The sequence below is a fragment of the Bombus terrestris genome, chromosome 10, assembly GCF_910591885.1.
Source record: "Bombus terrestris chromosome 10, iyBomTerr1.2, whole genome shotgun sequence".
Lineage (NCBI taxonomy): Eukaryota > Metazoa > Arthropoda > Insecta > Hymenoptera > Apidae > Bombus > Bombus terrestris.
Genome location: NC_063278.1, coordinates 14,171,354 through 14,191,888, shown reverse-complemented (window position 1 = coordinate 14,191,888; position 20,535 = coordinate 14,171,354). Strand labels below are relative to the sequence as shown.

Here is a 20,535-nt window from a genome sequence, read left to right as displayed (position 1 = left end):
TCCAAAATTGACGCAGAACTTTTCTTACCTTCTTCTTAGCCAATTCTTTTTCTAATCGATTCTTTTCAAATTTCATAAATGGAATGACATTTCTCAGCAACGTAGAAACCTACAGAAGATCTCATTAATTCGTTGTATTAAACAACGATGTAATTAAACAAAATTGAATACGAAGCAGCTGCAAGATCTACGCGGTACATTTTCTACCTACTTCTCAGCCAATTTTTTTTCTAATTGATTCGTTTCAAATTTCATAAACAGAATAACATTTCTCAATGACGTAAAAACCTACAAAGAGGTACCTGCTGTAAATCACGAGGTCGTAAATTTGTCTTGTTTGTACGTCGTGTCGCTAAAGAAATAAAAAAGAACAAAAAATAAGAACCTGGCAGGAAAGTAAGAAATATGGGAGACGCAGAGTGCTTTAAAGTTTCCCTGAAATATTACACGTCCGGATATCTCCGAAGAGGATTTTATTCGAATATCAATCCGTATTTCCCTCGGCATCTCATCATCCGGAGGCTAACGCGCCCCTATCACAGGAACTCGACGTATGATGTGGAGGAACGACGCGTTGCGCACGGTGCTCGCTGTGATGCATTCTGGCCGTGATCGTTGGATCGAAATTGTATGTCGCGTTCCACGGTTTCCTCGGCATGGAGCCAGCTCGCGACATGGGCCGAATTCTCTTTGTCCACGTTACCCTACCACGGTCACGATGTCCATCGAAGCTTCTTCGTACAGGCGGCAGAAAAAGGTAGGAAAAGGAGAAAGAGCGGAACAGTTGGTAATTCCGCGGAAAATTTCGACGGCGTTGTTACTCGTTCGACCCAGTTTGTTCAGCATGAACAAACATTTACAGCGACAGCGAAGCTACTAGGCCCCCGGACGACAATGACAAATGTACCAGTTGCACGCCAGCTTTCAGAGAATTTTCCTTCTGCTTGTTCCTTCTGCTAATGGAATTTAAAACGGACGCAACTCGCGTGGTACCATTTCTCGCTCGCAGACAACAATCTACGTTACGCTGCGTTAAAACTCTGCTTACTTAGGAAAATCCAGTAAAACGAAAGTATAGAGCACTCCTCCGCCGTTTGACGACCGTTGCTATCGGAAATCGAACATCCGAATGCTCTGAGAGCATCCTGCAAATGTCTGGTCGATTTGTAGTGGACGGTGTGACGTGTTGTTGGTTAAAGTAATAACGAGACGAGTTGATTTAATTAACTGTATTTACAGGTATTTTAAACTGTAGAATACAAAGTTAATCGCAAACATTGCTCGCTTGATCATATTCGTTATGTGATTGCGCAATGCTGCGGTACCGATACTAATCGTTATGCTGATTCGTTAGACTGATTCGTTATACTGACTTACTGATTCGATACTGATATTCATTCGCACTACTCACTGTGTCTGGAGGACATGGTCGTCTATTTATACTGGTCGAGGGGCGTACGGAAAGGTTTGAACTTGTCGCCCGTTGTAGGTTGCACGTAGCAGCGAAATTGCTTTGTCCAGAGTTTGTTTATTGCATTATGTGCGTTGTACAGTGTTAATCCTCTGTGGCAAAACAACTACGCGAGGTGTCTTCGAATCGAAAGGTCCTAAGATGCATGTGCCGCTACAGATTCTTTCAGATACTCAGAACGTGCCCTGGCGTTCGTCGCGAATATGGAAATAGTCGCAGAAACCAGTTGACGAAGCACGCTTGTGCTGAGACACGTGGCGAAGATGCTAACCTGTAACTGCAGAAATGAAAGTTGATACAAAAAGACAGGGCCGGTGCAAGGCAGGTTCAGCGCGTTCGCCGGAACCCGGCTCCGCGTTTTGAGAGGCCCCGCGATCTACGAAAATTATCCAATTAAAAATACCGATTTTGATTAACTTTTTACAGAATGACGATACCATTAACAGATGCAAGACATTTTTTTAATAGCGATGATTCACCTTAAAGGAGTGAGAAAAATCATGAAAGTTCAGTGTGACTCCGTAAAATCCTCATATCCTGGAAACTACTTTAGATAAAAAAAATCCAGGCGCTTTCAGAGAAATGTACTTTTTAGAGAAATTAAACTACATCAATAGTTTTTTGCAAAAGTCATACATGATTACAGATTTTCTATTTTCATCGAATTTTTTGCCCCTTCAAAGCGTATTATGCATGCGAAAAAATATTACTTGGATTTGTTTAAAAAGCTGCTCATAAAAAATACATAATATGTAACAGCATTTGTAAATAAATAATTCCTCGTTGTAAAATTTAAGTGTAGGATTTCAATGCGTATTCAGGTCCCGCAAAATTTTTGAACCGGCCCTGTAAAAGATCACGCCGGCCCTGTAAAAGGTCACGTTGGCCCTGTAAAAGGTCACGCCAGCCCTGCAGAAAGATCAATTTGAACCAACATCAATTGAACAATGTCAGTTTTTACACAGATAATTGTAAATACGATACGTTGGCTTGATGAGAAAGTAATATCGGTTTTTCATCGAACTATTGGAAAAACAGTTTCGAGTGACTGATATTTCAGAGTTGGCGATAAGATCATTTTATTAAAATGATATTTTCTGTTCATGAAGAACTTGACTCTTTGAACTGGCAACTCAACGAAGTCGATAGAACGAACATCTTCGATAGTTAAACATGCAGAAAGACAAAGCCTGTTTTCGATCTAAATTACTTTATTATTTGTTAGACGAATCTGGCTTAGGTTTGGGTATAAATATTTGAAGTTCTTTCGCAGCCTGCCTTTTGGTAATTTGAAAATTATTTCGGATTATTAATTGGATCATTATGAAATTATTAATTAAATTATTACAGAAGAAATATAAATATTTTCTATTTGTATAAATGAGAATTATTTACATTAGCTCGTCAACAATTAAATTAAAGAAACAGAATAATGTAACGTCCCGGTATAGTATTTAAAATTCGGCAACATCTTCAGGAAGATTCTAAGTACTGCAGAGGTGAATATGTACGTACAAGTTATTTGCAACTTATTTTCGCTTGTACAAATTATTTCTTTGTTTGCAAATACGCAAGAAAAACGTGCAACTATTTTGTATAAATCGCGATTATAATCTGTCATAAAATTGTAAAATTGAGAAAAGGCGGTCAATCGCTTAGAAAAATTGTGCGAATGGCGCAAAATTCGTCCGCAGTTTGTTGTTTTTGAAATAGCGAAACCGGTTCCATTGAACACCAAAAATATTTGGAACGACTACAAAAATAAAACTTGTGTCGTAACCATGATATTTTATGAACACTAAAGCGTAATACTCGAACAAGTGTCCCGTGATTGGTAGAAATGATTGAAGTTGATTATAATATGAAAGCCCTTTCAAACGATTCGCGATGTGGGTTACGGGCGACCCTATAGTCGGGAAACAAATCCTTTATTAACGCGACTAAAGAATAAGTGTATCAAGTTTGCTAGATAATATACATTATCAAGAATAACAAATTTTGGAATACTGTTATACACCAACATGTATATAAACATGGAGGAAAATATAATTTGTGGCTCTGGGATATTTGAGAACCGATCAAATCAACAGATTAAAATGTTTATTTGCATATTTTGAAAGAAAATTTAGAAAGAAGAAATTAAATTCTGTAAAAAAATCTTAAAGAGGATACTAGGAAATGGTTATTACAAAACATGTCTTCAAACAACTTCAAACTTCCAACTAAGTAAATTCCTAAATAAGTAAAAAATAAGTGAACTGGTCTGAATTCTTATAGGTTGAAGTAAAAGGACGACTAGAAAATATTATGTTAAAAATAAGCAAAGTTCAGAATCTGAAATATTATCCGAGTAAGACGATACTCAATCAGCTGTCAGCGAGACATTAATTAATATAATACGAAAAGGAGAAGGTACTGTGCGTAGGAGATTAGTAAAGTGAAAGGAGGAGGATGATTAATTGAAAAAGTATCGATAATAAATTTATGTTCCAATATCACTTACATTATTCTTTCTACTAATTAATTGCTGACAGTCGAATGTATCAATAATTTTCTTTGTATTAATAATAAATGTCATATTGTTAAATCAAATAAATATCGTTATTTATTTATTACTTTTTCTTTCAGCATTATATGACATAGAGTAAATCGTAATGCATGCTGCAGTTCTGTTTAACGTACCTAAAAATGTCATTATTTATATACATTACATTTTTCTAGTTTATGTACACATACGTACACATAATCTTAATACATATCGATATTTTATTTTAACATTTACGTTGTAAATGTTTGAATATTTTCATAGACAGTGATGATTTTATTTTTTTTACAGTTGCTTAATCGATGGAGAGGTTTGAAGAAATTGCTTTTACGGGTTTTGTTCGTTTTACTTGCCCGGAATAATAAGAATCCTAACAAGATTCCCGATATCGATTGATATTCTTTAGAGTATTTGCTATAGATTTAGTACTCGATAAAGAAAAGTACCAGATAAAAACCCGATAATTGCAAAAGTACCATAAAGCAGAAAATATTGTATTCTAATATCTCTTAATTTACGAGAACGATTTAGTGTAATTAATTAATCGAAAATTAATCGAAAAATTAATTACTTTTCGTTCGTTAACAGAGTTGAAGTACTCTAAAATACGAATTTTCATCGAGTTGAAATCAATATTCATCTTCAAATTGTCATTAGAAATATTACGGTGAACTTTTTAAATTACAATTAAATTCCACAATTCACGCTTTACTAAACTGACGAATATATTCAATTTATTGAATTCTTTATACAGCGTGGGGCAGCTAAATGGCATGGTAAATATCTATCTTGTTCATTGTCGTATAAAAAACCTTTTCAAGATTTTACTGAGACATATAACAGCAGAAAAAACATTTCTTAAGATAATTCTTTTTGCGACATCGTCTTAATACTTTTATACAGAGAATAAAAAGCGCATCGACTGGTATATGATAAATATAGGACCTTGAGAAAGATTCTTTCCACAATGACATGCGTTTTTCGAAATAGCCCAACTTTGGTTTAAGAAGCTTTCATGTAACGATAAATAAGGGTATAAAATCTCAAAATTTAGAATGATTAAATTTACGGTGACTCCATTTAGCTGGTCCACTCTGCATATCTAATGCAGAGAAATTTCTTATTTATTGGATTGGCAACTAAGTGATTGCGGATTTTGCCATTAGGTAGTATTGACAAACTCCGCAATCACTTAGTTGCCAACCCGATACAATGTGCTCGAAATTACTTTAACATATCATAACGCCATTACGAAATTCCTAATGTATGAAGTGCTCAAAATTACTTCAACGAATCTTATTATCATTGTGAAACTTTTTATTTAAGAAATGCTGAAAATTACTATGACGAATCATATCACGATTATGAAATTTTTTACTCACCATATGCTCGAAATTGCTTTAACGAATCCCGTTACCATTACTGGTATCCAAACAATTATCCATAACATCGGCACAAAAATATTCTCGATGATGAACAATGAACGTTTATTCGGCGCAGCTATTTGGAAATCTTGCTGCGTAAAAAATTACCGCTTAATTGGCCGAGAAACTTAATTAAAATAGCCAAGGGTGTACACGAAGACAATCGGCTTTACAGCATTTTCCCAACGGCGCTGAATAATTATCTTAATGCGCGCTCGCGCTACTTCCTTCCACGTTTGCATCTTTATATGCATGGCTAGTCCGCAGCTGCAGCTGCGGAACACCGTCCTTGTAACATCTCGGTCAGCAAGCTCGATCGAAGGTTTTAACACCCACGAGTTCCATTCGAAGGATCTGACAAGTTTTCGTGTGACGGCACGCGCGCTCCCTTGCACCTTTTACAGGGCCATTTGATACGTCGCAAGAATTATACCGCGCTTTATTTCTGTTTGCTTTCGGTTCGCAGATAGTACGCTTTCTATTGGCATTTGCAACTCATTGATCGTTCGTTGATTAACGCCGTATATATCAAGGAAAGTAGAACATAAAGTACGAGGATATTTCGCGATTCTTTTAAAAGCTTTGTTGTTACGTACGACTGAGAAAATTGCACTATGTTTGCACGCGATGTTACACGAACTTTCACGAAACAAAGGGTACAATTTGTTTTCTTAGCGCGATTGCCAGCGGAATTTATTTTCTAAATCTCGCGCCGCGATATGATTTACAGCGTGAAGAGCGAAGGTTATTTTCGACGTGACTGTTTCGAATTGTACGAAGATTAGCGAAACAAATAGTAGTAGCTGTTTATAGTATCCTGCGAGCCCTTATACAAAGTGACTGTTTGTTTATCGTCCTCTGGAATTTACCATTCATTGAACCAGTTGAACCAGTTACAATTTGATAAGATAAGTAACAGAGAAAATTGGAATTACTTGGGAAAAGGGTTCTCTTCTATATCTGATAAACATTTTGGATAAACGTTTATTAAGTTGTCTCTTTGAAAGACTTAAATAAATATTCATTGTAATTACCAGTGAAATTAGAAATTACTGTTAGACACTGTATATTACTTGTTATTGTAGAAGCATTTTCAAATGATGATGCAAGTTCAACTGGAGATGAATAACAATTATACAAATTAAATAAATAGGAATACAAGCAATGGAACGTAACGGATAAGAAAAACGAATAAATGTTTGATGAATAAAGATGTACAGATGATATAAATTTTGAAATAATGTTTATTTCACCAATAAAATTATTGTGATTAATAAATCTCGTGTGATATTTTATATATAAATACTTTCATGTTCCATTTTTGCTGCTTCATTGCTTAGAATTAATCAAAGTAAATCATGCGCAGGAAATATAAAAACGTTATTATTTTTGCATTGCAAATGAAATAACTTTCTCACATTTGTCTCGTTTAAACGATCAATGTTATTGTCAATATTCAAGATTTTTAATATTGTACTGACAGTATACACAAATATTGTCATTATTTTTTATGTAGAATATCATCGCGAATATATATTTTTATACTGAATTTTTCAAGCTTCGTATTATGAAGGATCCACAGGACAATTTTGGAGAAAATCCTACACACGACTACGTTTTTCCCTTCCCTTTCATGTTTTTTGTTTCGGGGATTTTCTCACTTTTTTCGCTTGGCAACCGTTGTTTTTTTTGTCTACGATTGGTTCTCTTTTTTCCCCTCCTCTCATCCCGAGCTGAGCTTTGTTCAAGTAAGCAAGAGCCATCCTGAAAAATTGGAGACAGAATTACAACACACAGGGCGAGGATTCGAACCAGAGTCCTGGCATGTTTGTAGCCCAACTACGTTAACTACGTCGCCATCGCCTCCCATATTCTGACGGTTACTTTTAACGCTATTTCTTTCTGCAAAAATCTAATATTTTTATTTATGTTGGCAAGTTTTGACCATAATGTCTCTATTTCATCAGCCTTCGCCTTCAATGTATTTACCTCAAGACGAAGGTTCTGCAATTCGTTTCCAATTTCAGTCAAGTTTACCTTTTTATTTGTTACCTAAATTAGGTAATTGATTATTATTTTCTTAGACGTGTTAACAATACTAACGTGTTGTTCTGAACTTATCAGATAAGGTATGTCCACAGACGACGCTGTCTCTGCGTCTGTTGGCTCCACATGAATATTAAAATGAGTTATTAAAATTAATACGAGAATAAAAATAAACATGCTTTAAAGTATTTAAATGAGCTTGGTTTAAACTCGGCCCATTGATCGGCTAGAGGATCTCTTACGTACGACAATGTTGACATCCCTCAATATTGACAATAATATTGACAAGACCATAAGAATCAAACGTTTCAACACAAACCAGAAAAAATAAAGCTACCCTTACCCGGATTATCACGTTGTAGACTAACCCATGAACATTTAATAACAAAACAATCACGTCCTGATTTCTCGTTGGATTTTGATGTTGTTGCGATTGGATCGCCAACGTCGTAATTACCATGTAGCATATTTTAATATCAAAGTCGAAATGAGATTTTTAAACAGATAAATCTACTCGATATATCATGCAACTAGGTATTATTTAATGTTTCAAGCAAGTAATTAAAAATTATGTTTCTTTTTTCTTTTCATTTTGTTTGGTAGTCGTTGGTGACTTTATTGTCACTGGAGACACCTTAAGCTAAACTCATAAATAAATACGTAAATAAATAATTAATATTGGCAACGGTATTGATCGTTTGAATGTACCTTAGATGCAAAACACGTGTTCATGATTGATGCAAATTGAAGAAATGTCTAATAAAAATACTACGACTTTTAACTTACAATATTCGCTGTAATAATACAACTTTTACTTACGGCATAAAAGAATTTACGATACATGCATATTTCTGTAAATTTACACGCTGTTTTACTTTCGATAACATGCCGCAGAGAAATACGGCCTGCCAATTCAACAGCAACCACTATACACATCTACATACATATTCTATAGATATATTCAGAAAATATCACAGGGCTTTGATTTTGAACGAGACACTTTTATAGTCCTTGGCTCTTATCTGCTTTCGCGTTAAACCGGGAAAACAGGGAATGGAAAATTAATAAAATAGATAGAGGGTGGGTGGTTGGTGAGATTTCCAAGTAGGCGTGTTACGAACGATGAAATTCTGGTTTATTTTTAGGCACTCTACTTGAAATTCTAGTATAGTCGTCGATTCATCGGTGTCTCGATTCTTTTTACATAATTCTCGAAACTTGTATATAAATTTACCTCTTCTCTTAACAGAAAAGAGTATTATGTTGAATCAGATATGAAAAAAGAAAAACTGATTCATTTGATCGTATGGATCCGATTACGATCGGTGGTATATTTAGCATTACGTGTCGCAAAGGAAAATGAAATAGGATTTCTGATCATCGATTTCGTGAATCCGATTAATCATGAATTATATATTACACGTTCTTGCGCGAAACAAATTTCAAACATCGTTACTAAATGTGGTAATAATCTTCCATATTTTCCATATAGAACAATGTATTGTTTTTAAGCTTCGCAATATTCCAGAGAACATTTTTAATGCAATATCAATAATAAAAGATTTTTTAATACATAAATCCTACGATAATTAAGCTCACAGTTTTAAATACACTTTTATTTGAAAATCATATGGAAATAATGTGGTTTATTTGATGGAATTCAAAGAGAGGAACTTTTATTAATCTCGCGTTTCTTGGAATTTTCATATTTTACAGGAATACTATCGTTATAATCTTCGTTAAAAAAAACTGATACTTTTACTTCATTTTTAGTAATAACGTTATGTTACATTTTGAAAATTACATTTTGAAAATTTTTTCTAATTGTTGCTATATCGTTCTATTTTATATGGACATATTCATTGGATTTTTAACTCTTAATTTCCGATTAAAGTAAAAGGCTTCAATCGGTTCTGGTTCTTTATCCCTAAAATAAAGGAAATTCCGTAGCAATAGGACGTTGAACGATGTAGCTTTTATTTTAACGACGTTTCAGAGTCACGCTTCATCTTTCTTCATCAACAGTTCCTAACTTGTACCAGCATTTACCAAAATTTAATTTATTCAATTACAGTCTTGTTTCAATCCTACGGAGCTGCATAGAACGAAAGTCGCAAGAATATATTATCAAATACCAAAAAGTAACGAGAAAAAGAATACAGGGGAAATAGAGGCATAACTTGTAACAAGAAGCGTAGTTAATAGCGTCTCGTAAATTGGCTGACTTAAAATTTTAAAGCTGCTACATATATCGAATTTCGAATCGTTTGAATCGTTATACATGTTCCATAGGTTTAATAAGAAAGGATGAGACCAGGCTTACCGCTTCAGCTTGATTTAACTTTCTTCCTTTAGCAATTTTCGGAATCACTGGATCTTTCAACCCGTCAGCCCACCTTATCGATCGTTCATTCATTGGTTTTAGAAATATCTGCCTATCTCGTGGTAGGTCAGGCTTAGCGGAATTACGTCGCACGTTGGGACTAACGATCTGACGTGGGACGTTTGATACGAGATGCAAACTACGTCATCAATAAGTTTCTCAACGTCAATGACATTTTCTCATTTTTACCATCTCTGACACAGCATCGTGTACGTAATCTACGCGTTGAAAACTTTACTCGATTTTAAAACTGTCGTCCTAACGCTTATCCCCTTTCCCTTTTTAAAAATATAGTTCGTATTTTTTGAAAAGGTTAAGCAACTAAATCGTGTTTTCGATAGAAGCTGGCTCGACGTTCTTGAATCATGAATGTAGATATTCTCTTGCATTACAAGGATTTAATAATGAAATAGAGCGGAGCAAATAGGCGCGCTGACTTCGGCTTTAATACTCTGGAGATTTTATTTAAACTTAAGAAACGCGACGGAAGAGATCTACTTTTATTTGCGTACAAAAGGTAACGTCTTATACCGTAAATTGACGATGCCCTACTTTTTCGAAGAACCGTGCAGCCTGTAATTTTCTCTACAATTAACTACCGTCGTTAATATCAAGAATTTAAGATACACCCTTATGGTCTAATGTGTCTAGAAAAATCATCTTATGCAGTTGCTACAGTCTACATAATCTCGTTTACGTTCTAATTTTTTGTATTCTTATATAGTCTTAGTTGGATTATAATCTTGCTCTTAACTTATTTTAAGTTAATTTCAAGTAAACAATCTTCGTTATGTCTACATTCGTGTAAAGCAAATTTTTCGCTAAATATATGTTTGCACAAAATAAATTGTATATAATAACAAATAATAATAAATATAAACTATACCTACATTTTCGAATTTTACCAATAGAATTACATATACTAATATTATGTTTTCATGGGCACAATTAAAGAAATGAAACAAATTGAAATTCGTTCGGTCTGTTGGAAACTATAATGACTATTATATTTCGTTTTATGGATTTTCATATATCATGTGCATTTTTGTCTTCAAAATATTCCATAAACGGATGAAAATCCGCATTACAACTACTGCTCGTTACAGTGTTAATGAAATTCAACATGTTTCGTGTAACATTATATATTCGTACAAATTTTCAACATATTCCTAATACATCATTCATAAAAATAAATTTCACCAGCCGCTGCACGTTCTTATTGACGTACAAAGTCTAATAAAACGCATACCGAGTCCTTTAAAATTAACATTGTCGCTGGAGGAGAAAAATTACACGAGCGCGAGTTCGACTGCTCGGATGATTAGACAATGGGCGCTAAGAGAACCACGTTTTTCCTATTATCATACTTAGAACCGTGCACAGACTTTGTAAGGTTGGCCAAATAAAGGCCAACATCAGCTGCGCCGTATTAGAACTTTTTCTAGCTGGCTCTATCGCGTCCTTGTTTCGTTTCCAGATAGACATCGCGCACCCATTCTATCGAAATCAATGCGCTCCTTTTATTGCTATTTCCTGAATAACGCACACCGTACCGTCTTTGAAAAAGTAACAAAAGCTACGAGACACGATAACAGGCGAGAAAAAAGGGCGCCGCAGGCGATACCGCAGCTTAAAAGAACTCGCAACAAGCTCCAAGCGTTTTAAAATCTCTGTACCTCACGCAGTACGTCCTATTTTTATTTCGCACCTGTAAATTACCTCATCCACGCGTCCGTTTACCTTTGATGATATCTAGGTGGAAAACTATGTTATTTTCGACGATTCCTCACGGGAATGTCCACGTACACTGATACTTGAAATTACCGTGCACCGTGACGATTTTGCGTGACTTTAAACCGATATCGTTGCTACGTGTATATGTAAATGTACACGTCTCCGTGCAACATGCCATTAATAACATTTGCCACGTTTAATTAGCTATCACCAGTATAATTATGTAAGACACGGAAGATTGTGACGATTGAATAATTAAATATGTTTATTTTCATGCAATATACATATCACTATTTTTATAATAAGATCTCATAAGGTTTTATAATCTTTTATGATTATATTATACGTATATATATATAAAAATAGTGGCATGTATATTGCATGAAAATATTTAATTATTCAATCGTCACAGTATATATATATTAATGCATAATAGAACTGCTCTCCCTGTGTCATTTCTAAAATAAAAATACTAGGACAGTTAAAGTGATTCATTATATCAAATTGTCACATCGCCTTTATTTGTAGTTGCCCAACCCCGGTAAGGACATGAATTTAACTCGAGAAATTTCACTATTATTAATTCAAATAGATGTAACAAATTTTTATTTCCTGCGAGAAAATAGTATTTGGCATACCTGGCTACCGTTCCTTCGCCTAAGAAAAGGCGATTCTATGTCATACATATAGTTTGTTGAATAAATGACATTGCTAAGAAAGGTACATTTTTAAAAACATCGATTTAGAATAGAAAGTTCGTTGAACCATTAATTGTATGACATGTCCATCATAATAAATACCTCGTTTTTGGAATTAATCTATATAAGTATTTCAAATCTGATAATTTCTTAAAATGTAGAAAATCGACGCCAAATAATACCAAAATATAACATCGATACATATAACGATATAACACAATCGATATAATATTTCCGGTAGAAATAAAAATAATAACAGCTGACGTCGTGTAGGTGACGCGAGGCAGCTGAAAAAGTGACGAAAATCATGATCGTATAATTTCCTGTGACGTGAGTCGTATTTACACTCGACGAGACGAGAAAGGCGAAAGGGATTCGAGAGGACAGGAGAAATGCGAACAAACTGGAAAGGAGCTACTTGATGCGTCTTTGAAATACGTCCGATATCGATGGTGGCACGTTGTTGCAGAGGGTTGAGGACGAGGATAGTGACATGTCCTATGTAGTGCGATGGCGCGTCCCCTGGCGCCGCGGCAAGGGACGAAAGGGGGCGGTGATGTTCCCCACAATCCCCACGTCGCGATCAGCTTTCCTCCGAGCCAGTCGGATGCTAGATGTGGCAGGAGTCGGTTCGTTATATTCGGTTCAACTCGGCCCTAATCGGCTTTCGTCGGGTTACTCGTGCTTTTCACATACACTCGCATATTCGTTGCATCGCGACGGATGCTCGAATACTGTTCGTTGCCACTGGGAATGTTTTCGTGTAATTTAGCACGAAAAACATTTGAATAATCGGACACGCGACTAACGCGTTTCGAGCCGTGTGGATAACAGCGAAAAAGAGCAAAAGAGTAAGTGACAGGTCGTTGCACTTGCTCCATCCAATCAGTGTCGTCGCTTCGTTGAATTTCCGTGCGTGATTTGTGTTTACTGGCCGCGCCTGAATACCGTTACTTGTGACACTAGCAGACTGTGCGAAATTTCGTGACTTCTGTCTCTCGCGTTTTTCATCTCTGCGATCGATCTTCGCTTGTCGTGCCCCGTCAACATCAAACGCTGTAATTTCCTTCGAGATTTTCAAAGTATATCGTGGCGGAGACGCGTCCAAAGTATCAAACATATTTGTAATAAGCCGAGGAACGGTACAGAGTGATCGTGACAAGAACGCTGCACGAGAGCACGTAGAGCGACCTGTTGTGTCGGGATAGTCGACAGGAAGACACGTAGAATTTAGTGCCTGTCGGGACTCGTTGAACGACGCTAACCAGAACGGTGAACAAGTTACGACGCGTCTGGGAAAGTTGAACATCAAACTCGACATACTCTACAGTCTATAGAGCTCCTAAAGTCCTACAATTTAAACGTCGAATTTTTCGCGGCGTAACAGCCGAGAGGCAAGTAAAAGGGAGGACAGGTCGCAGAAAAATTCCAGCGATAATGCGTACAGTGAGCGAAGCAATGAAACATCGCGCGATCAGCTGACTAGCCGAACTGTTTGGCGGTCGTCAGAACTCGGCCGGTAACGAGAATCGGCAGAAAACCGGCAAGAACCCTAAAAATCGACAGCAACCTAGATTGCCTACTTGTGCGGTTATGACGTTTGGAACGCCGTTTCACACCGAGAAGTCGCAGTTCGTTGGCGATAACCCTGTTCGGTATGTTCTCTCAACTTCTCTCCCTCTTTTTCTCATTATTTCAGTCGTTAGAAACCGGTTTGGGCAAATACATATACGTATATCGTGAAATTCGAAGGTTTTACGAGATTGATACTCGATGTTTTGACTTTGTAACGAAACTTCAGACTGAAGTATATACAAGAACTCGTTTTCTCCTTTTTGAGATAAAAACGCAGGCTTTCTGTTTATTTAACTTCACCTTTTACAAGCTGCTTCATTGTGTAAATACACCAACACTTGAAACGGAAGTAGAGTTTATTTGTTGAACAAAATATGAAGATATTATCTTCCAAAGGTTAAACATTTTCCGTTCTTGGAATTGAAAATGGATATGTTACAGATATATTGATAAAAATGTTTAAGTTTGAAATATCAAATTTTTTCTGTCAAAAAATTGTATACGTAATTAAATGTACACGTACATACTAAGTTTTATATTTATTCTTTATAAAGTGTATTTACATTACATGCTTAAGCGCTTAATCCATAATTTTGTAGTATTCAACGCATAATAACGTCTGCATATGTAGGAATTCATAAATCCAGCCATTTATGTGGCTTTTTATTTATTAGCAGTTTAAAGACATTTATCGTGTCTACAGACATTAGTTTTTAAATTACAAATTTTAGCACAAGCTTACACAGCTGAAAAATGACCTTCTATTGAAGCATTAAACTTGATATTTAGTTTCATGTGATTGTACAAAAAATGTAATTATGTATAGTAGCTACATGTACATCAGTCTAATTGTTTACATTGTCATCCTGTGTCATATTTACTTAATTGCATTATACAAAGTGTCCCAGAATTTGACAGTCAAACTCTGTCAGTATATTACGTGGATATAATTAAGCAAAAAATATTACATAAACACGGGCCATTCAAAACTCCATTAAAATGTTCTCATAAAAATATGAAATATGGTGGGAACTCTGTTATAAGATAAGAATAGATTTTCAATCAGCATGATAATATTCCAATGCAAAATGTTCACTGTTCTTCTCGATACGAAACTGAAAAAGATTGAATCGATTATCCCATAAAGTTCATTTTGATTTATAATGGTTTGTATTAGTTCACAACATATATTTTTTCTTTTCTTTTTTTTTCAAATTTTTTGCACATAAAAATTCAATAGAGCGAAATTACAGGCTAAAGCATTATTTTCTTTGTTCTGTACTGTTATTATTACTCGCTCGATTTAGTCCATAAAATGTACTGGCAAAGTTTGGTTATTAAATGCTGGGAAAACTGTATTTCTACCTAATTGTATAGAATTTACTATAATAATCGTAATAAATATGTAATAATATCGTAAGAGTTTACGAATTTCAATATGATCGCGGAAATCACAATGATACGATATTATACATCAGCTTTATTAAATTCGGTTAATCACAGTCCTTTATTTCGTAGAAATGTTGTTTATAGTCGAAAACTAATACATGCATGATATATCTGTCTATTATGAAACAATAGTATGATAATGAGGTCCTATGTGTATTGATTGATAATTATTCTAGGAATATATCAGTTTGATAATAACGCATATTTTATATTTCTTCGTATTTCGTATTTCAACAGATAGAAACTTCATTGGTTATTTAACGACTTAAGTTCTTGCACAAGATACCCGATATATGGAACATTTTTATCGTTAACACAATTTTTGTTAATCTCTCATAAATAAATTACATAATTCCATTTTTAAATATGACATGTCAGTTGCAAAGGAATAAATTCGTTTCTATTTTCTTATTTCCACATACTCGAGTATCAATGGTCGATGAGAAGCAATGATCTGACTAACGGTCGTAATTGCAGAAACGCGTACGTTGAAACTGCCGTAATAGCCGTGGAATTATTTCATTAAGATGGAGAAGCAAATGATTCTTTGAAGTCAATTCTACGCTAACGATTTCGATAATAATTATGTTTTACGCAAGTTCCTAGCAAATAAGAAGCTTTCGGTTTTGCTTCGATCTAAATATACAAAGTTCATTGTTTCGAGAAACGGCCGATGACAAATCAGACATTTGGCATCATACGTACTAAAAGCCTCGTTAATAGATTTACAATTAGATCGAGAATTATAAAAATGATTGAAAATCAAGAATACGTACAATACGTGACTCGAATAAAATTTGATAGAGGTATAATTGTCGCTAGCTATAGCTACCTATTATAGCTATAGCTGTGGGAAACATAGCTGTTCAGGAAACGAACATAAATTACTTAATCGAGATGATATTTTATATTCTTTTTCGTCTGTGAACCGCATTGAATTTCTCAAAATTAATGGTCAATGGTATTATGGAAACGCGTGCTACGTGTACGTAAAAAAGAAAAACGTAATAACACGGAGACGAAGTATCGCTGTCTTCTTAATTTATTAGAGGCTTCGAGTGGGAAAATATGGACATCTCCTTTCATCTAAAATATTAAAGTAACTTGGTAAATAATTACCAGTTACAGATCTGTGACGTCAGTTTAGCATATTTTCAGTCTCACGTGCATATTGGATGTGCGTGCTTATGCGACTAATTTGGCATTGGTTCGTGCAGATACATTCGAACGTCATTCAATGCTGCACAATATACGATTAATGCATATTGATACCCACTCGCATACTTACACGATCGCATAAGAATCATTCTTCGAGGCGAAGCGTCTTGTATTTTTATAGTCTCGGAAGTAGAGAAAGCGTCAGTAAAAAGGTATGCAACTCTTGAGAAAATGACCAGAGAACGATACAGGATAGTTCTGATACAGTGCTGACGCTTCCTTTGTTCTGTTGCTACGCGTCAGGAATCTCAATGGTATTGTAGACCATGAAAAAATTTCTGACGCACATAAATTCAGGTTGAAATCGGGATTAAAGGAGACGTTATCTGTTGAAAGGAGACGTATCTAAGCGCTGATAAAGCGTGTTTTTTTTTTTTTTTTTTTTTAATAACAACAATAAAATGTCGTTTTATTCTATAAGTTCCTTTGTTAATATTGATAATAAATATTATTTTCATTTTGTACCATTTTGTATCACTTTCAAACATTTTTAACTCATTCCAACGAGACTAATACAGATCTTATTGTTGTATTAGTAAAGTGTAGAATCTGAAAGGAGTTGCACTGATACATTTCTATTAAACTGAGGAAATTTATGCTTTTATGGACTTAGAGAAGTAAAGGTACATGTGTAAATATCCAAAACAAAGTACATCTTCTGACAGTGAGTAGGTGAAACGTTGTATTAGGCAGTTTATTTATTATTTGTCTATTACACTTTATTTATTGTTATTATTTATTATCATACTATTATAACACTAATCTTACCAGGTCTGGCCAAGTGACCGGTTTCAAAATTTAATTTAAAATTCTACATTCTTTCTTATTTCTTTTCTACGTCTAGTTTCATGTAAATTCTTATATTATCTGCGCAAACAATTTCTCAATTTTTCATAATATTATCCGCTCAAATAATTTCTCAATTTTTGTTAATATAAGAATTTACATAAAGTTAAACGAACAAAAGAAACAGCAATGAATGTAGAATCTTAAATTAAATTTCAAAACCGGTTATTTAACCGAGCCTGGTAAGATTGGTGTTATAATAGTATGGCAATAAATAATAACAATATATAAAATACATAATAAAACGTTTCACCTACTCACTGTCAGAAGATAATATATTATAATAATACCCATTAATATCGCAATCTCGATAGTTTAATGAATTTAGAAAGAAAGAACTAGCTTTTCACGAAAATTTGATAAGTTACGGGTAACAATTAAATTTGTTATTCTCGCTGCAGTTACAAAGTTATGTACAAGTGAAATTGAAAAAGTTTCGCATGCAGTTGAAACTTTGTATGCAGGTGACGAGATGAAAAGTTTCGTGTAAATTCTTCATCCATAATACGCGGTAATATGACCGATGTGAGTGGATAGGTTGGTCAGTGAACTAGAAAAATGTGACGCTATTGCGCTGATGGAAGCGCAGAGGCAAGGACGCGTTGGGGTAGATTGCTATGACCTTATTATCCTCAACATGCTGTTACTCGAACATCTAAACGAGAGAAGAGAGTATGAAACATTCATTCTGAGCGTTGCTCAGAACTCGTTCTTTGTTTTTGTAGCCGTTCGATTGATTATACGCGCGAACATCTTTCCTTGCTTAACCCCTTAACCTACAACTACGGGCATAGCCCGTGCTACGATGACAGGACCAAACGTAAATATTACGGGCATAGCCCGTATTACCATGATCGGGCCAAACGTAAATATTACGGGCATAGTCTGTATTACATAATACACAAGTCGTGCGAATGGCTCGAAGGCTGCGCGAGCTTGTTTACGTTTTCAGCCCAAAATTCTCGAACGTAAATCGTAGGTTATGGGGTTAACGTTTTCTCTTCTGTTTCACGAACACTTGAAATTTTGGATGTTTAATAAAATAAGTTTTCCCAAATTATTTCAAATAAATTATACAATTATTAAAACGTATATGTTTGAAGCTTCAGTTTTATTCTAATAAATATTAACTAGGATGAAGCAGTTGTATAGCGCAGAAATTATGTTTCATGATAGCTAGATCATCTCGTCTCTTATTTACGAAGAACAATATAATAATAGTCTACTCTTTTTATTTTTTACGAAATTATTTTTACGAAAAGCTTACAGCTTATTCATCGATGATATAAATGTAAGATCACCGCGATGAATTGGAATCCGTGCTATATTGAATTCGTTTTATATGTCGAAACTTTTCATTACATCGTACGACAACATTTCGAAATTCCTAAAAAGAAAGTAGGAACTAAGCTTTCTGCATGACATACGGCTGTTGTGAGAATCGTTGTTGCAATTAATAATTCGAGCTGTATTAACTTGAACGTTGATTGCGCATTATTTATCCAAAAAAAACTTGTTCGCAATATTCCGTGGAAGCAAACATCTCTAGATTATGCGGAACACATTTCCAAGTTTCAAATAAAAAAGTAAAAAAGATAGGAATCAAGCAGTGGGGTACATGCACGATTTTCCGTTTAAAAATATCGAAATTTGTTCTGTGTAAATATTATTTCATTTTTATTCCGTTGGTATTTCTCGTGTACAAATATTTTTTGTTCTTCAAATATATAATAATCCATTACGTATGTGCCTTTGTACTGTACATTTGAAACAGTAAATATCGTCTATCTTATTTCCATATCATAAAATATAATTTTTCAGTAAGGTGAACGAAGGGAAAAGGAATATCCTGATAGAAAAATCAACCCGTTTTGAAGCTTTATTTGCTCGATTTACTAATTCTATTCGTTATTAAAAGAACAAAGTGTTTAAAAACAAAAGAAGCTAACGACCAAATAAGCTGCATTTCTTATAACGCTAGAGTTCGTATTTATATTATTTTAAATTGACCAACAAGACAAGTTCTAAATATGCATGGTACATTAGCGATCAATATTTACTCTAAATCATATAAAGTTGTTAATATTTGTCTTTATAATCTAATAATTTATAATTAATCTCTGTGTTTATAACACTCGCTTCTTCTCAGGCCATGCAATATCCACAGAGAAGCCATTAGTTATGCGAATGTTTTACTCTATTTTAGAACAATCGATAATGAGTTTCACCTCAACTTTCAAATATTTAAACTACTTAAATCAATTATTTCCACCGTGTTTGCGTGCTTGTAATATTGGATTGAAAGGGAAGTTTTTACATTTTACTGCAACATCCTACCAACTAGACAGTTCGATATTATTAGGTTGTCCGGAAAGTGCCTTTCTTTCGCAAACGTGTTTTTTACAACAATGTACCTTCATACAAACGTGAAACCAAGTCTGTTAAATGTCGCGTTGTTTATCTCAACAGAACAAAACGGATTGTACGTAATTCGACAAAATAATATAAAACAAAAAACGTTGTGCGTCTATTATTTCCTCATAAAACGAAAGAAACTTTTCAGACAATCTAATAGTTATCCTTTTGTTTTTATAATGTTATCTAGTGTTTCGTTAGCTACTACGATCACGAACTTGTTTTGAAAAAACCATCTGCATCTATCTCGCTAATGAAGAAGAATTCATCCTCGTTTAAAACACCGTTAGAGCATACGTGAATTTTATTACTCGTAATTAGAAAAATGTTAAAGGACTAAATTGCGAACCTATGGAATATACCGCATATTCGATTGATTTAACGGCATCTGGATTGTAAAGTCATTTAACTGGGAAAAGTTCAGAGTTCAAAGGCGAATGAAGATGTCAACAACGTTTGATCAAGATTATTTCACTTGTAAGTAACAAAGTTTTTGTGACGAACGAATGTGAAACATCATAATTGGACTTGAATTCGCAGAAAATTAAAATGTACCGAAATGCATATTAATGTGTAAAAATATGTAAAATGCTCAATATAGTACGCGGCATAACGTTTAATTGGTGAAACAAATCTCTGTCTCACATTTTCAACAAGTTTCATAAAAGATTGAATTTGCATAAACATTCGCAGCCTAATTTTAATACATCAATTCTGTAAATATAATACAG

General features: G+C 34.5%; 1 protein-coding gene across 8 annotated transcripts in view; it reads left to right on the top strand.

The window, feature by feature from the left end:
* Window positions 1-20,535, top strand: part of LOC100647047 — a 201,296-nt gene that overhangs the window by 28,564 nt on the left and 152,197 nt on the right. Inside the window, exon 1 of one of the 8 annotated variants that reach the window (XM_048409146.1) lies at window positions 12,902-13,956. The exons of the other annotated variants lie outside the window; for them this stretch is intronic. Within the exon in view, the coding sequence (XP_048265103.1) occupies window positions 13,895-13,956 (62 nt within the window). The 5' untranslated portion in view covers window positions 12,902-13,894. Of the gene's footprint in view, window positions 1-12,901; window positions 13,957-20,535 lie in introns of those variants that run through there. 8 annotated transcript variants of the gene reach the window in all.